The sequence below is a fragment of the Ostrea edulis genome, chromosome 4 (assembly GCF_947568905.1).
Source record: "Ostrea edulis chromosome 4, xbOstEdul1.1, whole genome shotgun sequence".
In the NCBI taxonomy this organism is placed as follows: Eukaryota; Metazoa; Mollusca; class Bivalvia; order Ostreida; family Ostreidae; genus Ostrea; species Ostrea edulis.
In genome coordinates, this window is record NC_079167.1 from 10,112,357 (window position 1) to 10,128,821 (window position 16,465).

At 36.0% G+C, this 16,465-nt stretch overlaps 1 protein-coding gene across 1 annotated transcript in view; it reads left to right on the plus strand.

The window, feature by feature from the left end:
• LOC125672033 (uncharacterized) overlaps positions 1–16,465 on the plus strand; it is a 53,619-nt gene that overhangs the window by 5,918 nt on the left and 31,236 nt on the right. The window contains exons 4-12 of the mRNA XM_056161930.1: positions 1,127–1,279; positions 2,206–2,347; positions 3,360–3,448; positions 10,055–10,230; positions 11,667–11,712; positions 12,683–12,822; positions 13,187–13,275; positions 14,223–14,292; positions 14,654–14,775. Of these exons, the coding sequence (XP_056017905.1) occupies positions 1,127–1,279; positions 2,206–2,347; positions 3,360–3,448; positions 10,055–10,230; positions 11,667–11,712; positions 12,683–12,822; positions 13,187–13,275; positions 14,223–14,292; positions 14,654–14,775 (1,027 nt within the window). The remainder of the gene's footprint in view (positions 1–1,126; positions 1,280–2,205; positions 2,348–3,359; positions 3,449–10,054; positions 10,231–11,666; positions 11,713–12,682; positions 12,823–13,186; positions 13,276–14,222; positions 14,293–14,653; positions 14,776–16,465) is intronic.

A 16,465-nucleotide genomic window follows, 5' to 3' on the forward strand; every position in this document is an offset into this window, starting at 1 on the left:
TCAAAGAAAAAAACATTATAAATGTAAATATTACATCATGTCCTAATTTCTATCAAACCTCTAGTCTAAAATACCGGTGATAATTTCTATCAAACCTCTAGTCTAAAACACCTGTCCTAATATCTATCAAACCTGTAGTCTAATATACATGTGCTAATTTCTATCAAACCTCTAGTCTAAAATACCTGGTTCCCACAAATTGATCTCTTCTATAATTGAATCACTCAATTGCTAGACATGAGATATAAAGGGAATTCTGGTAAAAAAAAAAATGCACATAAACATGTATACAAACTCACACATAAATGTAAATACACACACACACACACACACACACACACACATAAATATATATTTATACACACACACATAAAACATGTATACAAACACACACATAAACATATATAAACACACACATAAACATATATAAACACACACATAAACATATATAAACACACACATAAACATGTATACAAACACACACATAAACATATATATATACACACACACAGACATGTATACAAACACACACACAGACATGTATACAAACACACACATAAACATATATATACACACACACACATAAAACATGTATACAAACAAACACTTAAACATATATATATACACACACACATAAACATATATATACACACAGACATGTATACAAACACACACATAAACATGTATACAAACAAACACTTAAACATGTATATAAACACACATTAAACATGTATATAAACACACACACATAAATGTAAATAAACATGTATACAAAACACACATGTAAGTGTATATTAAAACAAGCTTGCATAAATGAATGTTTATACAAAGACACGTATAAATGTGTGTACAAAGAAACGCTCATAAATGTTAATACAAGCAATATATATACAAAAACACTGTCACATAATTGTATATATATACGTATACAAATACATAAACACTGCCAATAATATACAAACACACAAATAAACGCACAAATAAATGATTACAAAAACAAACACATATAAATGTACTTATTATATATGCAAACAAACAATCAGACATTAACATACACAGATTCAATCCAAACGAAAAACATTTTTGGCAGAGGTCACTTTGATATGAACGTCATTCTCCTCTGTAGCTGTGTTAGCAGCAGGTGCCCCTGACCAGGCAGCTTTCATGGCAGACGAGAGTATGCAGGCTTTACCAGGACTACAGCCCCTGCAGTACACTCTGGGATTTTACTTGCAATATATGGATAAAATCAAAGAGCTTGTTAAAGCACTTCAGAAAGGTAGATATCAGAGTCAGTTCTGCATGCAAACTGCAATATATAGAGAATATTATGTGCTAAAATCCATATCATCTGAGGACAATTTCAAGGTCACTTGAGAAAAGTATGTCTTTGTAAATCTGTAAAAGCTTCATCTTTGTAGTTTATATGACTTTAAAAAAGATATACCGGCCCGGCATGTGTGCAAATTCAGGTTTACAATGTAGGGCAGTCCTTTCTTGCTTATCAAAAGTAAAACAATCCCGTTAAATACACTGTCCTGTGATGTGTAATTGTGAGGGGAAAAAATGTAACAAGAAAAAAATGTTGGTGCAACTTACCAAAGTTGTACAAATTAATATTCATATGAAAATGCTGGTTGAGCATTCCAAGTTGCAGAAAATTGTCAGTCATTCAACAAATAGCAATTGAGTTTGTAACACGTGTCTTGGTGCACCATTTATTGCCAAATGGAACAATACCAAATAAAGCTTTCTAAACCGGGTAGTTGTGAAAATATCAGTTGATTATTTATAATCAGACCATTATCATTATATATTTTTTTATTAATAGGTAACTATTGGTACATGTACAAATAGCTGTAAAGTTTGCAGACACTGACATTAAGGTGTACTACATGTATGTGTTGATCTTGCAAGTTTTTACCAAGGAAATGAATATTACAATTCCTGTACTCACTGAGAGGTGTGAAATATGGCTCTCACCCTTGTCATTTATCAAAGGTCATGGTCATGGAATTTTAATCTCCTTCTTGCCCATTACTTTATTTGCACCCTGAGATTGAAAGCATGTATAGGAATGCTAGTGTGATATGGAAAACAGTATTTTTATATAAATCATTCTGAATATGCTCAGTATGAGTATTGATAAATTATTGCAGCTTTAGTAAAGCTTTACCCTGAACAATATATTTCTATTTGATATAGAGGACAAAGACTGGACTCCTCACCAGGTAGAGTTGACTTTATGGACCTACCAGTACTTGAAGCAAGCAAACCCAGCTTTACTTGCAGATGTTCTGGAGGGCCCAACCAAGCGCAAACAGGAGGAGACCAAAGGCGATATCAAGTTAAATAAAAGACTGAAACCTTATTTCTCCCTGCTTTGTTTTCAAACTATGGCATATGAACTATCAGTCTATCACAAAGTGGGGCAAATGTTTAATTTTTGTATTGTTAGCACAGTTGGAGCTATCTTCTTTTCCAAGGGGAGATAATCGAGGAAAAGCAACAACAACAAAAATAGGTGGAATATTTAAAAATTCTTCTTCTCAAGAACCCCTAGGCCAGAAAAGATGAAACATGGGGAAAGCTTCCTCACACATTGAACATTTAAGTTTATCCAATTCATGGCTCCCAGGAGTAGTATGGGGCTAAAATAGGGGATTTTATATGGGGATATATACGAAAAATCTTATCAAGAATAGCAAAGTGATGATGAGTCATATTAATTCAATATTAGACCCACCATATTTTCTTGGTTGGGTTCTCTAGAACCCTACCCTGGGGTCACAAATTAAACAACCTGAATATGCACTTTCTAAGAATGCGTGCATCTATATCAACATGACTAATCATCGCCCTGAATTGTTCTTGAAAAAAGTATGGAGCACCTAAGATATCTTCAATGATTTGTAGATATCGTCTATTCATTTGGTGTGCACAACGTTAATGAGGACAACATTGCACCTGTCAATTTAGCAGAATAATTAATGCTATCAGGAATGCATACAGTAAATCAGAATTGAAGGTTTCATTAATTGTTTGCATGAAGAAATCTTGAATTGAATTGTTGCAGCGCAACATGGAAACACTGGGTATGGAAATCCTAACCCACCGCCACCCCCTAGATTCTAACCCACCGCCACCCCCACAGCCTAGATCCTAACCCACCCCCACAGACTAGATCCTAACCCACCGCCACCCCCACAGCCTAGATTTAGCAATTTGTGACTTCTTGCGATTTCCAGTTTTAAAATAACTTGTGGAGAGAGAAATAGGAGACTCGGGAAGATCTTGGTACTGCTGTGAACAGTGTGCTACAAAGCTTGGTGTGTAATGGCTTGGCGCATGTGTTTCAGACATAGGCAGATTCATGGCAGAAATGCATCAAAGCTGGAAGCACCTACTTTGGAAAAAAAAAGAAAAACCTGGAAACCCACTTTGATTTGTATGTAAGATATTCAACTATTTCGCTACTGATATTTGTAATTTCGATATTGAAACACTCCCTATGTCATGTGGATTCAAGTTTGGTTAAGTCATGACCCTTCAGGGCTAGGTTGCAGCATATAGTGTAATCTAATTAAAACCAGATCTCTAACTGTTAACTGGAGACGGTTAGAGAAGATCTGGTTTTAATTAGATTGCATATAGAATGGAGTCATATTTAAGTCTCCCAAACGAAGTTTGGAGACTCATTGTTTTTGCTAGGTTCTTCTTTCTCGCTCCTAAAACTCTCCGACACTGTTCTCCATAACCAGTTGATGAAAGTAATAGATATGATAGGCCAATGTAACTAGATGTACAGAAATGTTTTTGTTTTCAGATTGAAGGAGGTTGGGGTACATTTTGGGGGGATCAAATTGGTGTGGGGTTTAACATGGAACTCTATTGGAAAAAATTAATTCCAAAATTCAACAGATATAACTTGACAAATTTGATAGAGTCCTGGGGTCTTTAGAAATTAATAGAGAATGACAGGGCCTACAAATTAGTATGAAGGTCAAGTGACTCTGACCATGAGCATATAAACTAGTATAACTTTAAAACCGGGACTAATGGCAATATGGAATCTTCAGAAATGGCAAGAGGATGACAGGACCCACAACCTGGTATCGAGGTCAATTGACTCCAATGACCTTGACCTCAGAACATAAAACTGGTATTACTTAAGAACCAGGTCTGATAGAGACTTGGGGTCTTCATAAGGATGATGAGATCTACAAATTGGTATCAAGGTCAAGTGACTTTGACCTCTGACCTTGAACATACAAACTCATAATTTTAGAACTGGAATTGATAGAGACATGGGACCTTCAGAAATGATTAGAAGATGATAAGATCTACAAACTAATATCAAGGTCAAGTGACTCCAGTTTGGGTAGATGGGGCTCATCAGTCTGGGAAGACAGCTCATCTAAGAGAACAGGGCCGTAAGTAGGGTTCTAAATCAGGGGAGGCAGGGGATTGGGGGCCGCCGATTGACTTTACGACTGAAAATGACACTTTTTAAATCCCAATTTATCATGTTTGTGTTTCATTTGTACTATGTAAAGAATCGTAATATGGTGTCAAAGACAAAGGTGCTTGTCTTCATTTTAAACATATATCCTATAATATAACATTTATATAATTTTATTTTCTTTTTTGCCAAAAAATCAGACGAGGCAGTTGCCTCGTCTGCCTCATCGGCAGTTACGGCCCTGGAGAAGGAAAACTCTGATTCCAAACCTCTGCTGCCTTGTGGCCATACCCACTTATGGGAAAGGCTAGGTGAAGGAAATCACTGATATAAAACCAATGGGCGGACTGTGCTCAATATCCAGGGATGGAATGCAGTCTAGGAAGGAAACTCCAAAATCAAACCACCTTTCCTCGAGGTTATTAGAGGTTTGCGCAGGGCCAACAACCCTATCTATAAAAAAAGCCAAGTTACAGAAGTATCAACTACAAACCAAAACCAACATAACCTGGGCCTACTTCAAGGGGAACTATGATGCTGTGCAATGAAAGCCGAAAGGAAACTGCAGGGCTGGCACCCAGGAAAACCAGCAGACTCGCTACTTGGAACATCAGAACAATGTATGAAGCAGGAAGAACACAAGTAGCAAAGGAGATGAAACACTACAACATTTGTCTCCTAGAACTGAGTGAGACGACAGGACAGTTGAGGCACAACACGATCTTATCGGATGGAAAACTGTCAACTCCCAGATAATAACAGCTAAGTTCAGCACCAAGAAAAGGAAGATCAAATTGAACATCATCCAGTGTTATGCCCCCACCAACGACGCTGATGATGAAAAGAAAGACGCCTTTTACCAACAACTACAGGCAGTCTTGGATAAAGCAGGGAAGAAAGATATGACAATACTTATGGGCGACTTCAATGCAAAGATCGGAGCTGATAACACTGGCTACAATGAAGTCATCGACACACAAGGACTGGGCTACATGAACAAGAATGGTGAGAGATTTGCAGACCTATGCTCCCTTAACCAGCTTGTAATAGGAGGAAGCATCTTCCCTCTTAAACGGATTCACAAGGCCACATGGAGATCCCCTGACCATGTTATAGAGAACCAGATCGACCATATTTGCATCAACAAGAAATTTCGAAGAGCATGGAAAGATGTCGGGGTGATGAGAGGAGCAGACATTTCATCAGACCATCATCTTCTGTTGACGGCAGTAAGACTATGCCTCAAGAAGTTTAACAACACAACAAACATGAGGACAAGGTACAACGTGAGTGTCCTCAAAACAAAGGAAGTGAGGACAGCATTCCACCTCAGCCTGTCCAACAGATTCCAGCCGCTACAAGACCAGCTAGATAACAATGTTGCCAATATCAGGACCTAATGGCAGCACATCAAGGAAATGTGGTGAGGCACATGTGAAGAAGTTCTCGGCAGAAGAAAGGCTCAACACAGTGAGTGGATATCTGTTTATACCAAGAGGAAACTGGATGTGAGGAAGGAAAAGAAAGCGGCACTGAACACAAGCCGGACAAGAGCAGCAAAGGCAAAAGCTCAAGAGGACTACACACCACAGATAAAGAAGTTAAGAAAAGCATCAGGAAAGATAACGGGATCATATAGACAATCTGGCCAAACAAGCTGAAGAAGCAGCGGGACAGGGAAACTTGAGAGAACTGTATATGGTCACAAAGAAGCTCTCCAACAAGTTCCAGCAGACAGTCAAGCCATTGACGGACAAGAACGGGAATCCTCTCACAACAACAGAAGAACAATTGAAGAGATGGGTAGAACACCTTGGAGAACTATTAAATAGACTAACGCCTTCAGACATACATCCAGCCAATACAGACCTCTCGATCGACTGACAAGCCAACAAAGACAGAGATCAGGAGAGCAATTACCACACTTAAGAATGGAAAAGAGACAGGGCCTGACGAAATACCAGCGGAAGCCATCAAAGCTGATACAGAGACAGCTGTTAACATCTTGCACAACCTCTTCAAGAAGATTCGGGAGGAATGGAAAGAAGGCATTCTTATTAAGCTTCCAAAGAAGGGAGATCTGAGGGACTGCAGTAACTACCGGGGAATTATGCTCCTGTCAGTGTCTGGCAAGGTCCTCAACAGGATCCTTCTTGAGAGAATGAAAGAGGCAGTGGACCCAAAGCTCTGTGACCAGCAGGCTGGTTTTAGACGCAACAGATCATGTGTTGACCAGATAGCCAGTCTGCGCATCATCATTGAACAATCACTGGAGTGGAAGTCCCCCCTCTATATCAACTTCATCGACTACGAGAAAGCGTTTGACAGTGTGGACCATGAGACACTGTGGAAGACACTGAGACACTATGGAGTACCCGAGAAGCTCGTCTCCCTGATTCATAACGCCTACCAAGGCATGACATGCAGGTTTGCCCATGCTGCCCAGATGTCCGAGAGTTTTGAGGTCAAGACAGGAGTTCGACAAGGATGTTTGCTGTCACCATTCCTCTTCCTCTTGGTTATTGACTGGATCATGAGGACTACCACATCAAGCAGGAACATGGTATACAGTGGACACTCCTGACACAACTCGATGATCTCGACTTTGCCGATGACCTGCATGGCTCTCCTTTCGCACAACCACAGTCAGATGCAGGACAAAACAACTCGCCTTGTAACAACATCAGCAGGAACGGGACTCAAGATCAATTTGAAGGAAACAGAATTGATGAAGATCAACACCACTGTCCAATTACCAGTCACAGTTGGTGGTCAGCCCATCAAAGAAGTTGAGTCTTTCATCTACCTGGAGAGTGTGATGGACAGACAGGGTGGAACAGATCGTGACATCAAATCAAGAATCGGCAAGGCATCCTGTTGGTTATTATTTGAAAAACATTAGTGTTAAAACAAATTATCTCTGTAGATTTTGTACAAGTAATATTGAAACAATAACACATATTTTTACTTCGTGTAATAAGACCCAAACATTGTGGAGGGAGTTGAGTCTTCATATATATAGAAAATTTTCAGAAAGAATTGGTTTTAATGTGTCAAATATAATATTTGGTGAAATTCCACTGTCTTTAAATAATAAAGTTATAAACTTTATAATTCTATATGCTAAACAATACATATTTATCTGTTTAATGCAGAATAAAGAACCAAATCTTGTTGGATTACTATACTCACTTAAAGTTTAAATATCATGTAGAGAAATATGCTGCAATTCAAACATTTAAAATACATAACTTTGATAAAATATGGATGAAGTGGGAAAATATTTTAGCAATTGATTAATTATTATTACATGTACTTGTCATTATTTTTAGTACATGTATTATTGTTATTATTATTACTTTCACTATTGTACAGCAAGTAACCTAAACCACAGGGAGATTGATGCATGTATGAAAGGTATGTTTGTGTAAGTGTCTGATGTATTGTATGTGACCAAAAAAATAAATAAATTATAAAAAAAAAAAAAAAAGAATCGGCAAGGCAAGAGCTGCGTTTACCATGCTAAAGAACATCTGGGCCTCAAAGAACATCCGCATTACTACCAAACTGCGAATCCACAACTCTAATGTTAAGTCCGTCTTACTGTACGGAGCAGAGACATGGAGAACGACCAAAACAACCCTGCAGAAGATCCAGACATTTTACAACACCTGTCTCGGGCGCATCTTCAACATCCGATGGCCTGAAAAGATCACAAATGAAGGAAGAGAGCAGGGCAGGAACCATTAGACATGCAAATTGGACGGAGAAAGTGGGGTTGGATTGGACACACCCTAAGGAAGCCACCTTCCAGCACCACACGCCAGGCCCTGACCTGGAACCCGCAAGGCAAGAGAAAGAGAGGACGTCCAAGAAACACCTGGAGGCGTGACTCGGAGGCAGAATTGAAGGCGCAGGACATGACCTGGCTAGACGCAGCAAAAGTAGCCCAGAATCGAGTTTGTTGGAGGACTGTTGTTGATGGCCTATGTTTCTCACGGAATGACAGGCCTAAGTAAGTAAGCTACTCCAGTAACCTTGACCTCTGACCTTAGAACATAGAATTGGTATTACTTAAGAATCAGGTCTGATAGAGATATGGGATCTTCAGAAATGATGAAAGGATGATGAGATCTACAAATCAGTATCAAGGTCAGGTGACTCCAGTGACTTTGACCTTAGATCATAAACTTTGTATTAAATTGTAGCCTAGGTCTGATAAAGAGATGGAATCTTCAGAAGTAATAAAAGGATGATGGGATATACAAATTGGTATCAAGGTCCAATGACTTTGACCTCTGACCATAAACATAAGTCTGGTATAAGTTTGGGACTGATAGAGACATATGGAATTTTCAGAAATGATAAATGGGTGTAGTGACCTACAAACTAGTATCCCCATTGACCTTGATTAATGATAAGAGGATGTTGGGACCTACAAACTAGGATCAAGGTCAAGTGACACCAGTTTTACTGAAGGAAAAAAAGGGATTTTTGGAAAAATTTCAAAATCAAAGCCTTCGTGGTCTAGATTTTGTTAAAATTGGCATGGATTTTGTCAATGGAGGAAAGTAGTAGTACTCAGAAAAAGCCACTTTTATACAGCCAGTACTTCGTTTGGGAGACTTTATAATCGGTAGATTATAATCATATCTTGTTTTTGTGGGAATTATAAAGAGGGTAAAAATCTTTTTAAAATCCACTGATAAAGAACAGCAGGGCCAAGAAGATGCAGGTGAGTATTGTTGGCCTCATGTGTTGATTTAATGAAAGTCATTTTTGGTTTTTGATAGATCTATATTAGAAGACGGAAGGGATTTTATTGATATCAAATAATTTATTTTATGAAATATAAAAAAAAAAATGTCATACTCCTGTGTGAATTTTCATGGGGGGAGGGGAGAGAGAGAGAGAGAGACAGTAGCAAGGTGGAACATAAGAAATATTCACACTTTATTGAACTGATGGTTTTAGAGACGTGAAGTCCACATGATCTGTTTGTTTTGCATATTAATTAAGATTGGAAGATGAAGTAATTATTTTAAAGTATCATTTGGAACATTCATTAAAACTAGTTCACTCAGTGTTAACAAATTGCTCTTATTTTATATCATATGAAAAAACATATCTTCTGATTTAAAAAATTATATATTTTAGTAAATGATCGAGCTCTTGATATAAAACATAGAATAGATTTTAGTATGAGAAGATAAAGTCATTGATACAGATATTTCAATATTTGATAGCATTAATGTTTTTTTTATATATATCAGAAATTCAGTTTTGATATATATAAAATAATAAAAAAAATACATCTAATATCAGAAAATATGTTTTAATATCAATTGAATTATACACTTAAATTACAAAGAAATTGCTTCAGTGCCTCAATGTATATATAAGAGCCTGTTTGAAATTATTGCAATGTTATAATGTAAGCTTTGTCATAAGTAATTGTCAGAAAAAAAATGGATTTCAATATGATAGTGTGTTTTCCTGTCTTGGACCAAGGTTTTGTTCGAGATGGAGTGTGTGGTTAGATTAGATCCGCGCCTGATTATGAGTTTTTAAAATCGGGATCGTAATTTGCAGATAGAAGCCGGTTCCGCCATCTTTGTTGGATCACGTTGTCAGTAAAGTTCAGTATGGCACACTTCAATCCTCCTCAAATACAGGACAATCCAAGTGGCTGGGGTCCTTGTGCAATTCCAGATCAGTTTAAAGACTTGCCATATCAACCTTTTTCCAAAGGAGATCGTCTTGGAAAGGTGAATTTTTCAATCCCATATGTCGGTTGTCTGAGTTTTAATCTGTCCACATTGAAATCTTGAATAATATATTTACCTAATTTACAAAGACTTCAGTTTGTGAAACAAGTTGAGGAAAAAGTTATTCTTCTGTTTAATGAAATAATAATCAGAAGTTCCACTTTCGACCCTCTGGTCCCCAAATGGGAAACTGAATCGTGTTTACATACTTGATTCCGAGATTTTTTAATTATGTTTAGGTAAATAGCTTTATAATTTTTTAACATGTTTTTAGAATTATACTTTGAACTATCTACTTGTAACACTGTTCTTAGTGAGAGTTGGATAACAATTCTGCATCGTTTTAAAGATTTCTTTTGTGCTGTTAACTGTCCACTACCCTGTGTGTGTTGAAGCATAGATAAGTATGATGACTTTACAGTGTGGAATCTGATTACCAATCCATTTTTCTTTTAATCCTAAATCCTCATGAACTTATATTCTATGCTGAAGATTGGCTAACTGTTGCTTAACAATCAAACATTTGACAATTTTTTGTAAAAATTCTTCCTAAGGGCTATATTTTAAGAAACTTATATATTTTGTTTACAAATGTGTTGTATGGAGTACAAGGATGAAATATTTTCACTCGGTGGCCAACTGTTGCTTAACAATCAAACATTTGACAAATTTTCGTAAAAATTCTTCCTAAGGGCCGTATTTTAAGAAACTTATATATTTTGTTTACAAATGTGTTGTATGGAGTACAAGGATGAAATATTTTCACTCGGTGAAATTTCAATTTATATGCTTTTAGGCATTGATTTGATAAAAGATTTAAAATAACGAATTCAAGCTATACAAATAGCTAAATAAAGCTATACAGCTGAATATAGACTATAAGAGATTGCGCTGGACCTATTATTGGTCCTTAAAAGAATTTCAATTTTGAAAGTATTTGGCAGTAGGAATGGTACTGTTTATCGGTATTAGTTATGTAAGAAGACGAAAACAATCAGGTGATGTTTTGGGGCTTTTCAACAAAAAATGGGTTATAGAAATTAATCAGGTTTATATGGGTCGAAAAATGAAAAAGGGTGATTTGTCCCAATTTGTCAACTATGCATATATCAAGTAACAATTTTAATTGCTGTTAAATACACATATATCAACATATAATGTACATGCTGCTCCACATGTTCACTTCCATTCAAGATTGAATGTCATAAGTCCTAGTAGATCAAAGTACATATTTTAAGATACGCATAGAAAAAAAGAGATCCACATTTGCAATTGAGTAAAGCTGAAACACCTGGCTGGTTGCATAGTCTCACCTCCAATTTGTTAGGACAGAGTTATTTTTCAAGTTTTAATGTCAGTCATTATTGACTAGATTGTTTATCAAGAACTGTTTTATTCAACTTGGAAGCATCTTAATGGAATATTTGATATTTTAGGTATCTGATTGGACGGGTGCGACTTACCAGGACAAGCGACATCTAGGTAGGCTTCTGTGTAACAAATTTACAGTCTTACTAAACGTAAAACTGAGGATTTTTGATTAATATTACAAATGTTTAGACTGTTTGACTATATTGGTTATTGATGATAATACAATTGATAATAAAACTTACAAATTTTCATCCACCTATGATTCGTCTTAATTTATTGAAGAAATACGCTCTCCTTTTGCTGCTTGAGATTTAATTTCTATCTTCTGTATTCATATATAAAATTGGGATCTGTCCAACATCACAATTTGTCAAGATGCTAATTTTTTTCATATGTCCAAATTTTAAGGGGGGGGAAAAGAATAATTCGGGTAAATATGAATTATGGAACTTTCAATTTCTTATATTGATAAGATCAGGATCAAGCTAATGATCAGCAAAGGGAAATCATTTTTATGCAACAAAATGGGTTATAGATGATTTCAAACATCTGTAATAATTAAAAATCTCCTGGGTTCTATAAAGTTCTCGGGACCAACAAATATATCTTTGTAAGCTTTAAATCTGAGCATTGTGGCCATGGGTCTCTTATCTGAGACCACTTTGAGAATAGGGTGGAGTCTGTGCCTATACTTGCCTGTGTTAGTGATTTAAGATGTCTCTAGGTAGTTATCCCATTATGGCCATGCATGACAGGTTCCAATTATGAAGTGTCACCCCAGGTTCTCTTAGTTGTAGACTCTGGTACAAAAATTACCCATGTTCTTGAATCATATCACATCTATTTGAACTGTCAAGATGCTCTTTTAATTAAGTTATGATGAAATGAAAATAAATGTTTACAAATATCTAGCATGATCATAACTTGACTCTGTTTTGATTTATTTATTTTACTGTACCTTCTATGTCCATTTTTTTACATTGATATGTTGGGTACCTTTATCTGTATGTAAATATGCTGTCTAGAAATTTTAAATTGTTGAAATTTTTGTAAGGTTTTAATTTTTTTTATTACTTGAAAGGAAAATATTCATCTGCATTTGGTGGTGGTGCGAGCCAGTATGCGTATTATCATGAAGAGGATGAGAACAGCTTCCAACTGGTGGACACATCAAAGATTCAAAAGCCACAATACCAGAGAGGTCGCAGAGTTTTCCAACAGGTCTGGCTCATTTAACTGTCATTAATTGGAATGCCTCATTGTTATGATTTATTTAGATAATGGACAGGTGATTTTTTTTTCTTTGTACAAATTCTTTAAAATCTTCAGAGATAATATAGGGATTAATGTCTTTTGATTAGATAGAGAAATTCAGTATACAAGTGCAAAACACTTCAGGAAAAAAATGTATTGGATCACCATGGTGAACTTTGACCTATGATTTTAACATTTAGAACAAATGGTTCAGGAGACATTAAGATTGGTATAATTGTGATTTATCTAGAACATCAGGAGACATTAAGGTATAATTGTGATTTATCTAGAACATCAGGAGACATTAAGATTGGTATAATTGTGATTTTAGAACAAACAGAGGAGAGAACGTGAGAGGAGACAGCAGCAGAACCAGGCTAACATGCAGGTGCTCTCCAAATTGCAGAAGAGCAGGGAGAGGTATGTTTGGTTACAGATATTATGTCAGATTAAGACAGGTGCTTTAAATAAGTCTCAGAAAAATAGGAGAGGTAAGATTGTTTACAAATTGCAGAAGAGCAGGGAGAGGTATGTTTGGTTACAGATATTATGTCAGATTAAGGTGCTTTAAATAAGTCTCAGAAAAATAGGAGAGGTAAGATTGTTTACAAAATTTGAGTCAGATTAAGGCATTTGTTCTCCAAGCAGTGCTCCCATTGGTACAAAAATTCTTCTCGTCATTTACACATGGTGCAAATCATGACATATTTATGCCCCCCTTGAAAAAAAATTTTGTTTTCTGCCCAATATCTAGAGAATCACTCACTTGACAGACTTGAAATTTTTTATACTAGTTTCCCCATAAGAGTAGACATGACTGTCAATCTCCCTAAATTGGGACTGATAAAAGGACCTCTTCCTAACTGGAAAATAAGCAAGCAAAATTTTCAATAATATATTTAAAATTTCTAATTTTGATAGAAATGGAAGTACATTTCATATACTTTAATTGAGGGGGGGGGGGGGGTTGTTACTGAATGAAAGATCTTTACTTTTAAAAAGAAAACTACCTCTCAAAGATGAAACAAAAATCTAGGTAATATTGTATGTGAATTAAAAATTTCCCAAATCTGAACAAAAAAAACTGTTAAATTTCACAATCTAAAGGGTGACAAATAATCCACAAGACATCACTACATTCAATTTATTGCAAAAAATGATTTTCAGCACTTTGGAATTTCTTTTCTGCCACTTTTAAAAACAAATCACAATCAGGTAAAATGGTAACTCCAAGTATGAGCACTGTCTCCAAGATACACAAGTAAGGATAGGTGGTAGCACACACTGAGTCAAATTAAGGCAGATGCTCCCCAAAACATTGTGTACAGGAGCCACTGACAATGATGAATATCGTTGTTTTGTTTCAGAGACAGGCAGAGACAGTTGAGAAAGTGGCAGAAACAATTTGGAAAACAAATGCAAGAAAACAGGAACAAGGTTTAGACTTATGCTTTGATATTTAATGATGAGTTGTTGTTGAGATACAAAGTCAGCCACAGAGACAATAACAACTTCAATAACCCTGTGATTGTTATTCTTCTAAAGTAGCATACTGTATATTGTGTAATTCTGTCAAACTGGAAATGTAGACCTTTGTGATAAAGGAAATGTGCCAAAAATATTGCAGAATTTTTTTTCCGTAAACTGTAGATTACATGTATGCCCTTGTTGAATGAAATTGCATCAACAAAAATCACCAAGATCCACATTAACTGATATATTGAACATTTTTGGTGTGACACAGGTTGCTATTGGAGTCTGAATACATTTTACATAAAATTCCATGCAATATTTCTAGGCTCCCCTGAAGAACAGAGATGCCTCTGTTCAGGTCAAGGACAGCTGGCAGGTGGTAGAGGAAATGGACTTCCCCCGACTGACAAAGCTCAGTTTGCCATCAGTGGATGACGGAGAGGACCTGTAAGTCAAGACCTTTAATGTAATAAATAAATAAACTGGATCACATGCTGCATGAGAAGTATGCTGGTATGAAGCGTAGCAGTTCAAACCCTCATGTATTTTCAAAGATGAAATTCTTTTCTTATATATACATTCTACTTTCGTACATGTCAGAATTCCTGACCATTAGAATAGACATACTATAATTATCAAGATTCGTGTGTGCATTGTTCGCAACTGAGTCAAATTCGTGATGAAATGGTTGTCATTACAATCATTGTAAAGATATCAAAGAAAAAAGCATCGAAAATGTAAATATTATAAAATGAACCACAATAATGTAATGAAATGAATCATTATTTATAATGTAATATTATCAATCACTGCTTGTAATGTGATTATATGATGCACTGTGACGTAATGTAATTATATGAAGCATTGTGATATAATGTAATTATACGAAACATTGTGATGTAATGTGATTATATGATGCACTGTGACGTAATGTGATTAGGGCTGTTCCATTAAAACATATGAGGTACCCGGGGACGGCAATTAAAAAAAAATCTATGGGTGCTTGTCATTGGTAGAAAATTGCATATATGGTGGGTACCTACTGCCAGAAAACTGCATCTGTGGGTGGTTGTTTTGATAAAATCTTTATTTTTTACCGAAACTGAGAGGAATGCAACAAGGGAAGGGTTGAAAGTAGAATGTGAAACAAACGCCGTTTTCTGTCTTCATTTTATCTCGGTTGATGAGGTTCCGCGATCCGGTTATCGTTTCCAGTTTGACTCTAAAATTATAGCGACCGGAAGTTAGGATTATCTCCCTTGTACAAAATGGAAAACGAAACGTGCTCGTGGTCCATTGAAATGGTTTTTGATTTTTTTCTAGCTGCAATAATGTAGCCCTATCCAATTTTTTTTTATTCTGACGTTTTCGGGATGAGGCTACAATTCCATAGGATCTCCGTAATGGTGCAAAATAATTTTAAGAATAACCGATAATAAACTCTGCACTGTGTATTAGTCCCAAATGTTGTTTACACCAAAAGGAGTACCAACTTTGTGCTCGGGCATGTCTAATAAAGGTGTTTTTCATTAAATATATTGTACAGCATGCAGAATTCTTCGTCTGCTCCGCCATTCTTGTTATCGCGAAATCTCGTAGGTGGATCTAATGAAAAAGCTAAACATTGACAATCGGTGCGAAAATGTAGTTACTTGAGCCACTTCGACAAAGAAAGGAAAATCATATTGTTGCAGAAAGAATTTACACTCTGCTGTTTGGTTTTTAACTTGATATTAAATTCAAACCTTTTCAATACCGACGAAATAGCTTTCGCCTCCATACTTGTCCATTAATGTAAATACTACTTTATATGACATATGCAAATGACTTGACAATCGGAAGTTGAAACTTCAGTACATCAAACATGGCGCACAAATATGAATTGAGAAATTGGAATTTATCGAAATTGTTGAAAACGGTAGAATAGAGCCTCACAAATCTTAAGTTGAAGGTTGTAAATTTATATATTGACTAAGAAACATAGAATATCATTTTATTTATGTAAAGAGACACATTTTCTTGTTTTTTAATACTCAAAATACTAGTCAATTTAAAAACTTTTAATAGTTGTTTTTGAACATTTACAATACTAGACTTTTTATGAACAGGTAGACTTATAAAATTAATTTAGTTCATC